Source organism: Scylla paramamosain, chromosome 5 (assembly GCF_035594125.1).
Source record: "Scylla paramamosain isolate STU-SP2022 chromosome 5, ASM3559412v1, whole genome shotgun sequence".
NCBI classification, from domain to species: Eukaryota; Metazoa; Arthropoda; class Malacostraca; order Decapoda; family Portunidae; genus Scylla; species Scylla paramamosain.
In genome coordinates, this window is record NC_087155.1 from 16,872,730 (window position 1) to 16,887,145 (window position 14,416).

General features: G+C 47.4%; 2 protein-coding genes across 21 annotated transcripts in view; both read right to left on the minus strand.

Moving 5' to 3' along the window:
• The window catches only part of LOC135100596 (uncharacterized), a 412,487-nt gene that overhangs the window by 163,987 nt on the left and 234,084 nt on the right, over positions 1-14,416 (minus strand). The window lies entirely within an intron of this gene.
• The window catches only part of LOC135100597 (helicase SRCAP-like), a 60,901-nt gene that overhangs the window by 26,878 nt on the left and 19,607 nt on the right, over positions 1-14,416 (minus strand). Inside the window, exon 1 of one of the 2 annotated variants that reach the window (XM_064003661.1) lies at positions 9,325-12,339. The exons of the other annotated variant lie outside the window; for it this stretch is intronic. Within the exon in view, the coding sequence (XP_063859731.1) occupies positions 9,325-11,458 (2,134 nt within the window). The 5' untranslated portion in view covers positions 11,459-12,339. Of the gene's footprint in view, positions 1-9,324; positions 12,340-14,416 lie in introns of those variants that run through there. 2 annotated transcript variants of the gene reach the window in all.

The following is a 14,416-nucleotide window of genomic DNA, read 5'->3' on the forward strand; positions in this document are numbered from 1 at the left end:
GTGTGTGTGTGTGTGTGTGTGTGTGTGTGTGTGTGTGTGTGTGTGTGTGTGTGTGTGTGTGTATGTGCGCTTGCATTAACGTCTTCCCATCCTTATCTTGTCTTGCTGCATCTTTATCTCTTTACTTGTTATTTTTCTGTCTGTCTGTCTGTGTGTCTGTTTGTCTGCGTGCCTGTCTCTTCCTTCACCTAGAGTTTAATGAATTGTGAAAACATTTGCTTAACAGAAAAGAGAGCATCAACTAAGAAGCACCATCTCTCTCTCTCTCTCTCTCTCTCTCTCTCTCTCTCTCTCTCTCTCTCTCTCTCTCTCTCTCTCTCTCTCTCTCTTACCCACCAATACCAGTTTTCCTTCTCCTCCTCCTCCTCCTCTTCTTCTTCTTCTTCTTCTTCTTCCTCCTCCTCCTCCTCCAGGCAGCGCACGACTCGCTGACATGAATGTAATCACTTCAATGATTAGATTCAAACGGTCAAATCTTTTGAACCCAACATGTGATGCACTGAACCCAACATTTGATGCACTGAACCCATAATTGACTAAAGCTACCGCGTCTCTCTCTCTCTCTCTCTCTCTCTCTCTCTCTCTCTCTCTCTCTCTCTCTCTCTCTCTCTCTCTCTCACATTATAGTTTTTTTCTCCTCTCTGAGTCACTGTCGAGACTGGGACAAGATCTGGAGGGGAAAGAGAGTGGGATGGGAGGGTGTGGGGTGAGGAGGAGGTAGAGGGAGGGATTGGGGTGAAGAGGGGGAGAGAGAGGGAGGGTGTGAAGGGGGATGAAGAGAAAACAGAGCGAAAGTTATGAGAAAAGCAAAGGAGAAAGGCGAGGTAGGGGATGAAAGTGGTCACGGAGTTAGGGAGGAATGGAGGAGAGAGGGAGAGAAGGAAGGAGAGAGGGAGGGAAAGTGGAGTGGAGAAGTGGAGAGAAAAGCTAACAATATTTGGCAAGATAAAAAGGGGTTGTTACTTCTCATCCTCCTTTTCTCCTCCTCCTCCTCCTCCTCTCCACATTTCTCTTCCTTTCTGCAGTAGCAAGTGAACAGGTGGTGGTGGTGGTGGTGGTGGTGGTGGTGGTCGTGGTGAATCATGTCCTCTACACAGGAAAATACCCACGATTCTCAGAAAGTAACATTCACTAAGACAACAAACGCAAAGGTGACGGAAGATACTTGAGACAACTTTTTTTTTGGTCAGTGTTAATATTTTTCTATCTATAATTCCATCCCTGTAATGTTTCCTAGTTTTCCCCTTGTGTCATAGCCGTGGAAGATCCGGACCGTCATGAAGAAAATTGCAGGCCTTATTTACAACCTCGTAGAAGTGGTTGTTCCCTACAGCTTGTGAGTGGAAAGGCTCCTCAGGAAATAAGAATACGGCCAACAGTCTTTCGATGCACGATTCACTGGAAGGAAGGCTCTCACTGCCCTCTGATAATTTTTCTATGCCACTATTTTTCGTACCTTGGGGTTCGCACGTGGACGGGAATTCTACCACAAGGAATAACGTAAATCATAAAGACACGAGGCAGTTTACTGGTTCACATCACAAGTTTCATTCAGAACAAATTAATTCCTTTGTTGCATCAACTCATGCGTCCTGTATACTGGATAAATACGAACTCATGCGTCCTGTATACTGGATAAATACAAGTTTCAACCATTATTTTCTTCCTAACTCTACAATGCAATCGGTCTGGGGTTTGGTAAATAAACGTGACCAGAGAGTTAGGAGTTCGATCCTGGTTGACGACTGGTTTCTCTGGAAGACAGGAGGGGAGTGCCACCTTCATGCCCTCCACATCAGCTTGTCTACCACTGATTTGAATACCCAACCTACAGCCATCAACACCCATGTCGGCAGTTAAAAATGTATGTATTTTATAAACTCTATCTGGCTTTCTTACAATTCATCTCTCTCTCTCTCTCTCTCTCTCTCTCTCTCTCTCTCTCTCTCTCTCTCTCTCTCTCTCTCTGACGATGCCCCAAGGTCGCGTCCCTACAACGTATTTCATGTATACGTGCCGTTACACACGTACACAAGCGTACACGTAAGCAAACACACACACACACACACACACACACACACACACACACACACACACACACACACACACACACACACAAAGCCGCCCAATTAATTACACAGATCATGCACCAAAGTCTCTCCAACATGTACACACGGAGGTCGATTGGTGTACAAATGAATTACTGCAACAAACACAACTCCACTGATACAAACCAATACATCAATCATTATCGGAGGACGGGTTTGAGTAGCGGACTGCGGAGGCTGAGTTCAGTGGAATCCCCCTTGCCACAGATGCGCTGCAGTGATCCGGAATGTTTATAAGAAGGTAGCGTTTGGTTTTTAATGTTCGTGTATTTTTTTTTTTTTTTACGTATTTTAAGCTTGTACGAATAAACTGGTGTTGTTATATTCTTTTCTAGTTTATTAGGTAACGTTATTTGAGAAAGAAGACTGAAATTATCTACTATGAAGGCAACTACTTTTATGATGTCATTTACATTAATACCACCACCACAGCTACTAGTGTTATTACTACTACTATTACTACTACTACTACTATTGTCGTTGTTGCTGTTGTTCTTGTTATTATTATTATTAGTGGTGGCGGTGCGGCCTATTCATAGCTGCCGGGGTGGACAGTCAGTGTTGGCGAGGACAGGTGCAATAGATCCTCGTGTTCCTTGCTGGCCGTGATGTCACACAAGCAAATAAGTACAGACGCAGACTGTGCCGGTGCTGCGAGAGTTTCAAGCCACCACGCGGGACCACCAAGCGAACCCGGGAGCCTAAGCCAATTCAGAGGCGGATTTACAGCCCCGCCACTAACTCTTTGAAAATTCATATCAAGCGTGTGTTCTCTTTGCCTCATTAGAACTTGGCTTAATTAAGAGTAATGTAAACGGATCGTACAGAACTGGCGCAACTCTAAAAGGTGTTTGTTTTGTGTTCCTTTAATTTTTTTTTCTCATATTTTCAAGGAATTTTTTATTTTTTCTGGTTTCCACACTCAGCGCTATACTCTCGATGCCTTGAAATCTTCTTCGTTCCCCTTCCACTTCCTGCTTCCCTTCTCATTTTTTTTTCTTAACTACTTTTTCTATGTTCTCTCCCTTCTATTTTTCCCGAGCCTATCTCACCTTGCCACTTTCAGCCTTTTCTCATCTTCCTCAACCTTCCCTAATCGTCACTGACTGCCTTCGAAATACCTCCCCCAACTTCTCTCTAAATCTCTTCTCAGTTACCTACACCGCCTCTCTTAATCTCTCCCTTCTCCTCTCAAAGTTTTCACAAGACCTTCCCATTACATACTCTAAACATAAACATTACATACTCTTTCCCCAACGTATCTCACTCACTTTCTTGCCCCCGCACGTAATCCTTCCTTTCCTCTCCTCAACCTGTCCTAACCAGTTTTCACTACCTAACATCACTACTCGTACTGTCTCCCACTGCTGTCTCCTCCACCTCCTGTCACCTGTTCTCTATCTCCCTCTCCGTCTCCTCTTCCATCCCATCCCGGAGGGTAGCATCAAGTGACGTTACAAACCCACCATGACATCGCTAATTATGTTACTGTCCTCGACTCTCTCTCTATCTATCCACTTCTGTATAAGGTAAATAATAAGAGGAGGAGGAGGAGGAGGAGGAGGAGAAATGAGTGAGTGAGTCCGCCACATAAGCAGCACAGGAAGAGAAGCTACCTTGGTCTTGAAATACTCCCCCTCTCTCCCTTCCGTCAGCCTTACAAAAACCATCCTCCTCCTCCTCCTCCTCCTCCTCCTCCTCTTCCTCCTCCTCCTTCTCTTCCCACACCATCATCTAGTATCTATCCTCCCCTTCCCCATTCCTCCACCCCCGCAAATACCCACACGGCTGAAAAACAAGGCAGTACCGTTCCGAGAGTCTTCATTAGCTGCTCCAGTTGACTCACTCACTAGCCAGTCCAAACAACGTAACTAAGGGAATCATTTTTTGCACAGGGCCGCCTTCCTTTAGCCGTCGGCGCCGCGTACCCGAGGCTGGGCGGCGGCGAGTCAAGGCGAAGAGGACCCACGGCGCGGCGCCTATATTGAGCGGTGAGCGAGGAGGAGAGGGAGGAGGAGGAAAGCTGCGGCAGAGGCTGGCTGGCCGGCGACGAGCACTTCCAACACTCTGCCGACATGACATCACCCTCCGCTAGGACAGAATTGACTCTCTCTCTCTGTCTCTCTCTCTCTCTCTCTAATTATGGTCGTGGGTGAGATGATTCTAAATGTTTTTCAAAGTTTAAGAGGAAACCTGGTAGACGTAGGACGTAGAGACAGAGAGAGAGAGAGAGAGAGAGAGAGAGAGAGAGAGAGAGAGAGAGAGAGAGAGAGAGAGAGAGAGAGAGAGAGAGAGAGAGAGAGAGAGAGAAACACTACCCACACACCTAAACCCAATAATTATCCTCATTTTAGAACAACCATACACTCCCTCCTCTTCTTTTAAGTAATCCCAATTCATGTTCTTATTCCCTTAACCTTTCCATCCCCCACCTCTTCCTCCCTCACCCTTCTTGCCCTCACCGATTTCAGCTTCGTCCTGTCACTCCTTCACCCTTCCTGCCGCGCGCCACTGATACCCTCCCTCACCCTAGCACACTTGCTCACTCAGCCTCCCCCTCATCCTCCAGTCTCAGCGTGCCACCCAACCTCCTCTCACCTCCAAATACGATCCACGTAGCACATTTACTTTCAGCGCAGCCAGGTACCATTATATAAATGACTGGCAGGCGTGCGGTCACTCATAACTTGCGCTTATGTCTTTAGATAGTTCTTAGCGCACGCAGGTACATATGTGCGTTTAACTGAATGTGTGTGTGTGTGTGTGTGTGTGTGTGTGTGTGTGTGTGTGTGTGTGTGTGTGTGTGTGTGTGTGTGTGTGTGTGTGTGTGTGTGTACGCGGTCACGTATCTCTATCTCCAGATACTTAAACTCAGGGTAGAGAATCTGCTTCAGTCATCTGTACATCCATCCTACTTGCGAGTCTCATTAACCGGTGGGTACGCAGGTAAACACTCCCCTCCACCTCCTAAGCCTCCTTCTTCCAGCACAAGAGGCGCCGCTTCCTGCCACTCACTCGCTCCCCACCACCTTCCCCACTCCATCTTTCCTGCTCCATCTTCTCTCCTCCGTACAAGGAAAGTCATTAGGTACACACGGGCGGTTCCGGGAAAGGAAGTGTCGACGAGAAAGAAAGAGTCAAGGGGATGATTCACAATACGCAAATAAACATAAATTAAAGCAGGGAGACGAACACAGGAACACGTGGCGAATATATAATTAGTGAGGAGCAGCGAGAGAGTAAAGGAAGTGGAGTATCTTTTAGAAATACCTTTGAAAAATATTAAGGGAAAAATCGGTACCCTTATTAAAAATTCTAACAGATAAAGTTCCTTGCATGTCTGTTGCCTTCTTCCTATGACTTAACTTTGCTTAAGAGAGGAATTTCAAGTTGCCTCCTAATTTAAAGTAGCTCATCTTTAGCAAACAATAAAAAAAAGTACCTGATTTAGTTGAACATCGGCGAGGAAATCCACAAAAGAACACAATTCCATTCAGGTAAAACCGCAATGCAATTAAAAATAAGACAAACAGGTAACGGAGCCGATGAATGGACTGATAATAGAGGCAACCTGAGTACACCTGAGCGGGTACTCCTCCTCACACCTGGCTGACTCACGCCTCACCTGCCGCTCCTGCCACACACCTGAGGGAAACCAGTCCAGCAGGATACACGGTGAATTAGTCTCTTCCTCCCTGCAAGATCTGCTCCTCCCACCTCTTCCTTTTTCCTTCCTCATCCCCTCATCCTCCTTCCCTAAATCCATTATTCCTCCCTCACTCTTTCCTATCCTTGTACCTGTTTCTTCTTCTTCTTTTTTTCTCTCTCTCTCTCTCTCTCTCTCTCTCTCTCTCTCTCTCTCTCTCTCTCTCTCTCTCTCTCTCTCTCTCTCTCTCTCTCTCTCTCTCCTTCTTTGCTTTTGTTGTGATGTTAATATAATAACAATAGCAATAATAATAATAATGATATTACTACTACTACTACTAATGATAATAATAATAATAATAATAATGTCCTAAGACAAGGCGGCTTCAATAATAGGCTAAAGTTTCCTTCACAGTTCCGATCTTCACCCACATAATGCACACGCGCACGTACGCACGCACGCACACAGACACACACACACACACACACACACACACACACACACACACACACACACACACACACACACACACACACACACACACACACTATCTCTGCAAGGACGTGGATTTAATGTATAAAAAAATATTGCCTTTAATATCCCGTGTGTATCAATAGTTAACAAAATACAGAGGGACATGCACCTTTGCACTATACGAAAATTTTGGTGAGAATCGAAATATTCTGCCTCCATCAATAGTTATCAATTAAATACTTTAATTTCAGAAGCATAATTGCAGTACAGATTGAACTATTATTATACTAAACACACACTATCGGAACCAATTACAGCAAGGCATTAAGCTTTGATCCCAAGCAGTCGTGTGGATGCGATCGTCAGCTGTTAACTGGTGATCTCATGCAAGGTCACTCTCGCGCTCTGACTGACGCGGCGACCTTGCAGAGATCAATGTACTCCATGATAACAAGAGCGTCTGCCATCCTTTACCAGACACGTCTTAACATACACATTTACGGCTCAACGAGTGCATCGCAGGGACTGGCAAGCACTACGTATATATAGAAATGGTGTAGGTAGGAAGGGGGATGCATGATGTATGAATTATTTTTTCATATGCCTGCGTTTCATCGTTGTATTTTCTTTTACATCTGTGTAACATACGATGGGAGTGTGTTGAAAGTACTCTTCAACTTTTCATTCAACGATTCATGATGTAAATGTCTTCCGTAATTGTAATATTTGTTTTCTAATGTAGTACCTTTGACAGCAATTATACATGTCCTCCTTTCCACCTACATACCTACCTACCAATCTACCTATCTATCTTTTCATGCATGTGTTTATCTATCTACTACCTATCTACCTGACTCTCTCTCTCTCTCTCTCTCTCTCTCTCTCTCTCTCTCTCTCTCTCTCTCTCTCTCTCTCTCTCTCTCTCTCTCTCTCTCTCTCTCTCTCTCTCTCTCTCTCTCTCTCTCTCTCTCTCTCTCTCTATTGACGAATCTGGCGTCTGTGATAGCCTCTTTGCCACTGCCAGTCCTGATGCCTGACCGAACACTCTGATCTCTCGATGCCAGACTCCACAGCTTTAGGTATATGCCTCACATATCCCTCACTAAGGCCAGCCAAGCCCCGGCAGGCCGAGGGTGACAGGGCCAAGTATGTCCCCACTTGACGGATTAAGTCCTAGATTATTGAGCAGTGCAGGTGTAGGAGTGACTAGGACAAGAGGCGGCTGTAAATGGGCTTGGAATCAGGAGTAAATAAGATGGGTGATAGGGTACTTGGGTGAGAGGTTGAAATGCCAGAGATGGAAGGAAGGACTGACTAGAGTTAACAAAATCACAGCTAAGATATATTCATACTTGGTAATATCACGCGTGGTTTTACTAATAATGATTTTGTATTGCGAATATAACCCCGCTATCGCTAATTCAGCAGTGGCGTGACCCGCATAATTTGTTTATTCTGATATCTTTTTTCAAATTATGTAATTCATTTTATCATTATAATCACTTTAATTTTTGTATCATTAGCGTCACGTATTAGCTCTTAATGTCAATATCATGGGTCTTTGACGTCGCTGACATCGCCAATAATGTTTATATATATATATATATATATATATATATATATATATATATATATATATATATATATATATATATATATATATATATATATATATATATATATATATATATATATATATTTTTTTTTTTTTTTTTTTTTTTCTGCACCATTAACATCACGGGCAACGAACATTTTCCTTAAAACTACAAACCACTTGCTACCGGCGTACTCTCGCTTTAGGAGACAACGCGGCACTCTCCTCCTCGCACTTAAAAGGAATGTCCTGTGCACGTTGTGTTGTAAGACTCCACCACCTGTCCCCCGCCCTGGCTTGCCCAACACTCGGAGTCAACTTTGGGTTCGGACCTCAACGATGTTTGGTTCAGATCCAACCGCACGAGACTCGGGAATTAAGTCCATATTGCCCCCTCATAGCGAGTGTATGGTCGACTGATAACTACCAGGTGAGGTGACGTCATCCTTCCAAAGCTATGAGAATTTGAAACATTAATCGGACCTTCTTCATCTGTGACATTTGTGTAATTGGGGCGTTGGGTTCAGTCGCCCTGACTTATTGCATAAAGGTGGCTTATGACGCTCATCCTCCCGTCCTCTGCGACTCGGTTGACCAGGCTGGGAATATGTTCTTACATTTTAAGGAAGCATACTTGAAATAAAATCTCTCTAAATGTAAAAATAGTTAGTATCCTCGACAAAATGTTCATGGTAAATCGTATACATGAATGTGAATTGCAGAAGGCATCTCTGGTCGTGTGTGTAAATGTTTCTAAAATGTTATTACGTGTGAGAGATTTATCTGATAACTGAAAAAGAAAAAAACGCAAAAAAAAAAAAAAAAAAAAAAAAACGTGCTTATTGTTTGTCTGAATCAGCTGCCAAGAAGAACGTCCCTTGGAAGGTGGTTCGTGAGCAGTCTTGGGACACGTGAGCTCTCCAAAGAGGACAAGACGAAGTGCAACGACCTACTCGTACGCTGTCACCGACCCTCTCCTTGCTTCCCTCCCTCCCTTCCTCCCTCGCCCAGATCACCATCACAACGCGCACAATAAGACCGTAGATATAATGCCAGTAAAGGAGCGGTCGCCCTCACGCCTTATACCTGTTTGCCTACAGCACTTATGGGCCAACTTGTCCAGGTGTTATCTTCGCGCAGTGCCGCCCACCTTTACGCCACTCAACCACTTGGCCGAGCTCCCTCACCACACACACACACACACACACACACACACACACACACATACACACACACTTTAACCAGAGCCTTGTGAACTAAAGACTTGTGATTCTAAGTCTTGTGAAACTTTCGGAGGCTAACTAAATATCGAGAAATAAAGCGAATTTCTTGCTCAATACACAACATTCCCTCGGCCGCACCAGGGATACTAGGGCTGCTTTACACACACCTGCCAGCCAAGGACTCCCATTGTTTAGTCCTGAACTTGGACGGTATGAGAGAACGAGGCACGAAAGAGATTGCAAGACTCAAACACTCAAGGCAGACTAGGGTAAACTTACTGGCATTCGTGGTCAAATTATCCTTGACCTTCTTGACGCTGAATTTGGGTAAGTCCTTGTCGCTCCCAGCATGCTTCATCCCCGATGCCACGGCCTTGGTGCTGCCCATGCTGCCGGTGCTATTGCTTCGCAGGAGACTGAACTTTGGTGGACCCTCACTCGGTTCAAACTTTGGAGGCTTCGCGGCAGTCTTGGCGATGGTGGCCTTGCTGCTCTGAATTTGGGCCGAGGAGCTCTTCGATTGGCTCACTGCGGAGGAGAACGTGGAGGTGGTGGTGGTGGTTGTTGTCTTCATCTCGGTTTTCTTTTGAGAAGCGGCGGCCGAAGTCTGGCTGGTAGAAGTCTGCTGCTGCTGAGGTTTCTGAGGCTGTTTCACTTGTTTTTGTTGCTGTTGTTCGTGTTGCTGCTGCTTTTGCTTTTGTTGATGTTGTTCCTGATATATCTGTTGGTGCAGCTGTTCATGCGCAACGGGAACTTCAGGTGTGTTGACCCTTGACCTCACTTCACACTTGACCTGAGCAGAGTACTGGATGGGCTGCTGCACCACAGTCTCCGCTGAGGTGGAGCGACTCTCCGTCGATGTCTGGGACAAAGTCTCCGAGTATTTAGTAATTTCAGCAAGCGCCTCTTCAAATATTCTTTCGGACTCACTCGCCGTCACCGAGGAGGATTTGGTCAACGTGACGGCAGCGGCGGCTGTCTCCTCAGCGGACACTTGCTCCTTAGGGGCTGGCGGCGCGGGGCTGGCCTGGGTGGCTGCCGGCTTAGGTGCAGCAGCGGGCGGTGGGGCGGCCTTCTCCTCCTGGGTATTCTTCGCGGGCACTGGGGGCGGCGCAGTGGGCTTGGCTTCTCTGGGCGGCACTACAGGGGCGGGCTCGGCGACTGGAGCTATTGGCTCAGGCACCGAGGGCGTGGGCGTGGGGGCGGTCTTAGGCGAGGGGGTGAACTCATAAATGGAGGCTGGCTCTGGCGCAAGGGTAGGCTGGGAGTCTGGGGCGCTGGGCCCTGCAGCGGGGGCCTCAGGTTTGGGCGGGACAGTCGGGACAGCTTCAGGTGCCGGGATAGGCGTGAACTGAGGGGGTGCAATGGCGGCAGCCGGTGCCTTGGCAGGGGCCGGAGCGGAGGCACTCCGTGTCATGGTGGCGGGCGGCAGCACGGCCACGGGCTCAAGCACTTCAACCTCCTCAGCAGCGGGAGGAGCTTCCCCATCCGTGAGGAAGGCGGGGGGAGGTCGAATGGGCGTTGTCAACGGCTGGATCGGATCTTGGAAAATGGACGCGGTTTCTTTGACACTCTTGAATTCGCCCTCGACTTTTTTCCCTACGGTGGATTCTTCCTGTTGAGAGAAAGAAGACACTATCTCCTTAACACTCTTGAACTCCGTGGTCACCACACCCTCGCCGCTGAGGTTGGTGGTGCTGCCGCCGCAGCTGCCTGTCAGCGAAGGGGAACTGCCGCTCAGGCTCCTCGAGTGTTTGAAAGCCGAGGCATTGACGGAGGGCATTGGCGGCGTACTCTCGTTTGGCTGATTGAACTGTTCTGCCAAGTTTTTGACAGAACCTGAGCGGCCGCGCGGCACAAGCACCTCCGGGGGTCCGGTGGGAATCTCCTCGGTGGACAGCTGCTTTTCGATTTTCTTGATGCGATCCCTCACGCGCATGGGCTTCTCAACCACCACCTCGGACTCGCCCCCACCGCGCTGCCCTTCATCGGGGATGACCTGCGCAGGCACGGCGGTCACCATTCCGGTGTCCACGGTGATGGGCACGCTCGGCTGCGGAACTTCTGTCTTGGGGCTCGCCGGGGCCTGCGTCAGCATCTGAGTACCAAGACCGCCATTGAGCTTCGTGCTGATGACATGGCTGCTGCCGCTACTGCTGCTGCTAAAAGACTGCTTGCTGACTGTGGAAGAGCTGAAGGTCTCCTGCTTCATATTTGTGGCGCTAAAGGACTTTACGGAGCCACTGTCCTTTGCCATCTCGTTCACCAGACTCTGGAAGTCAGCCTCCACGTCACCCAGGTCAGCCTCAGGAGTCTTGAGGTCAATACGCTCAGAGCGCTGCCTCATGACCTGCTGCTGGTGAAAGCTCTGGGTCACGGTGGCGGTCTGACCCACCACTCCAACGTTAGCCATCTTGCTTGGCACGTGAAGCAAGACACCGCTAAAAATCCGTCAAGGAGCGTTGCCACACCACTACCACTATCGCTTCCTGTTATCAGTGCCTCCCGATACACTCCCACCACCACCGGTCAAGAGCCTCGCCCTTACCGCCACCCGGCTCAACGCTCCTTCACGACACCCAGACAGGCCAGGTCAGCAGCCATGGACGCGGCGCCTCACAACGATCGACACCCCGGCAACACGCGGCGTGATGCAGCCAACAGTAGGCGCGGTGTCGTGGCTGTTCCGTGGAGGTTGTGATGCCACGGGCGGCCAGCACGAACTGAGTGGCGCCCTGACATCGGGAGCAACGGGCGTGAGGCTCTCCTGCTGCCCGCCGCCACTTGGCACCAGCGCGAGAGTATATTTAGCGACGAGACCAAGATAGCGGCACACACACCGACCTTACCGCCGCTACTACCTGCCGCCCTCCATCACCGCCGCCACGCCCGCACCTGTCCGCGGCGGCAAACGGTCAGAACGCGCGTATGTAGGAAGGAAGCAGGACCTACACCAAGCACCGAAGCAGGTGCAAGAGACATGGCGACATCAAGATCACACTATATGAGCAAAAACTCCCCTTCAGATCTCTCAATTTCCTTTCAATATATCTTTTCTTACTAATTCGCAGAGATTGATGGGACGGACGTGGATTCTCAAGGGAAAGTTATCTCTTATTTCTTGCCAGGGCTAGACAGGTAGAGGTTACAGAATTTTACTTCCCTTCCACGTTATAAAGTTCTTCATAAGCCGAGTGTCAACAACTGTTTCCGCCGCCTCACTTCCTGTGTTTCTCGCTCATCGGAAGATGTGTGTGTGTGTGTGTGTGTGTGTATGCTGGGAGAAGTCATGTGGCTGTGATGGTGTGTTGGTATGTGTAAACACACACACACACACACACACACACACACACACACACACACACACACACACACACACACACACACACAAAAAATAAAAAAAAAAAAAATTAACCTAACAAGCCAACACGAATCAGTAACAGCGTGGCCGTCACTCTTCTACCACCATAACACATCTTTCCTTCCTCCTGCCTTTCCTTCCTTTCACTCTTGCTTCCCACTGGCCAGCAGGTAGTCGCGGTGAGGAATGCCGCTGCCCGTCACTGCCGCTCCCGCCAGATTCCATAGGAGGGCGTAAGTGAGGGGAATGGCGGAGGAGAGGGGAGAGTAGAGGAGGTGAGGGGAGAGGCGGTTCGACAAAGACATCCGCGCGGGGTAAGGTGGCGTGTAGGTTCTCAAAGTGACGACTCCCTACCTAGTCTTTCTCCCCACCCTTTCCTCTCCTTACGGCACTGTCTCCCTCTCTCTGCCCTCTACTACTTCTCACTGTGCCTTGTAACATGCGACCCTCTCTCTTTCCTCCACGTTCTCTCCACCACCATGTACTTCTCTTCAGTGTGAACCTTTTTCCTCCTCCTCCTCCTCCTCCTCCTCCTTCACCCATATCCTTTCTTACTGTGGCGTTCTTTCTCCTACTTTCCTTCTCTCATCTGCAGCTATCCTCAGTACAGCCCTTCTCTTGTCTCCTTCTCCTTCAAAGTTTTGTTCATTGGCGCCAGATTTCTGTCTCTGTACCCCTTCTCTTGTCTGTGATATATGTTTGGTGTACACAAATACACACACATACATATACCGCCCCCCCCTCTCTCTCTCTCTCTCTCTCTCTCTCTCTCTCTCTCTCTCTCTCTCCTCTCTCTCTCTCTCTCTCTCTCTCTCTCTCTCTCTCTCTCATTACCACCATGACAGCTTGTTTCCATGGACAACAATGAAGGTTTGGCACACTCACTCAACAAACCCCATTTCAAAGCCACTTCCTGCCTGTCACCACGCCGCTCCTGACAGGTTGTGTTGGTCTGGCCTGGCAGGTGCTTGCAGTCTTCAGTACTAATTAAACATGAATATAAATGTATGGTTCTGCCTCAGTAATTATTTGTTTCCCTGTTATTTATTTATTAGTTTCTGACAAATGTCTTGGTGTGTGGCGAGCTTGGCAGGTGCTTGTAATTTTTGGTATTAATTGATATAAGACAATCGCATGAAAATTTATCTGGCTGTTTTGGTAATTTCTCTTTAGTTGTTATTTTTTTTTTATTGGGTATAGTCACATTCGCAGAATACTTAGCTGTTTAGAGCCAATGAGGAATGACATAATGTTTTTGGCGTGACATCAAAGCTGGGAAGTTTTGCCTTTCATCTGTGTCCGGTATTTGAAATGTACCTACTGCAAGCTGTAATTAAGTTGTTCATTCCCAGTGACGGGCAGAAGGGAACGAGGAAAACACGCTTTTATTAACAGTTGGGCTCATCTGGACTCATCAAAACCGTTATTTCCCTTGAATGGCACTTTGAAGAGAGGAATCAAAAGCCCCCTCCACTACAACCACTGTGCACCTTTGTTTGTTTATATGGGGAGACACAAGTAGGGGAAAGACAAGAATACCAGTGAGAGAAAGTGGTGAAATAAGAGAAATACAAATAATGGCAGAAACTGTGAGAAGATACATTTGTTATTTGAAAACTTACTTCCATGCTCCTCTTTCATAACAATTACCATATGACGAACGCTTAGATAATTGATACATAGTAGGAGATAATAAAAAGAAAAAAAGATATTCCCTGCTACTTTAACACTTCGTACGAATCAGTCTCTCCTTACCATCACCATTTTTATATACCATAAAACCTACAAAGAAACCGACGAACATTCTAACACTGCGTGGCTGGAGAAGCGCGTAAGGAATATAGGGTGCATCCGTATAGAGGTTTGAGTCCACGGTGTATTACGCAACAGATCGGCAGGAAAAAATGTTACCACTTCGAATTCCCAACTAACGTATGTATAACGCATGTATCTATATACACACTTTATGCATGGATGTAGTACATTACTGTTTTATGAAAATTTCCTTCT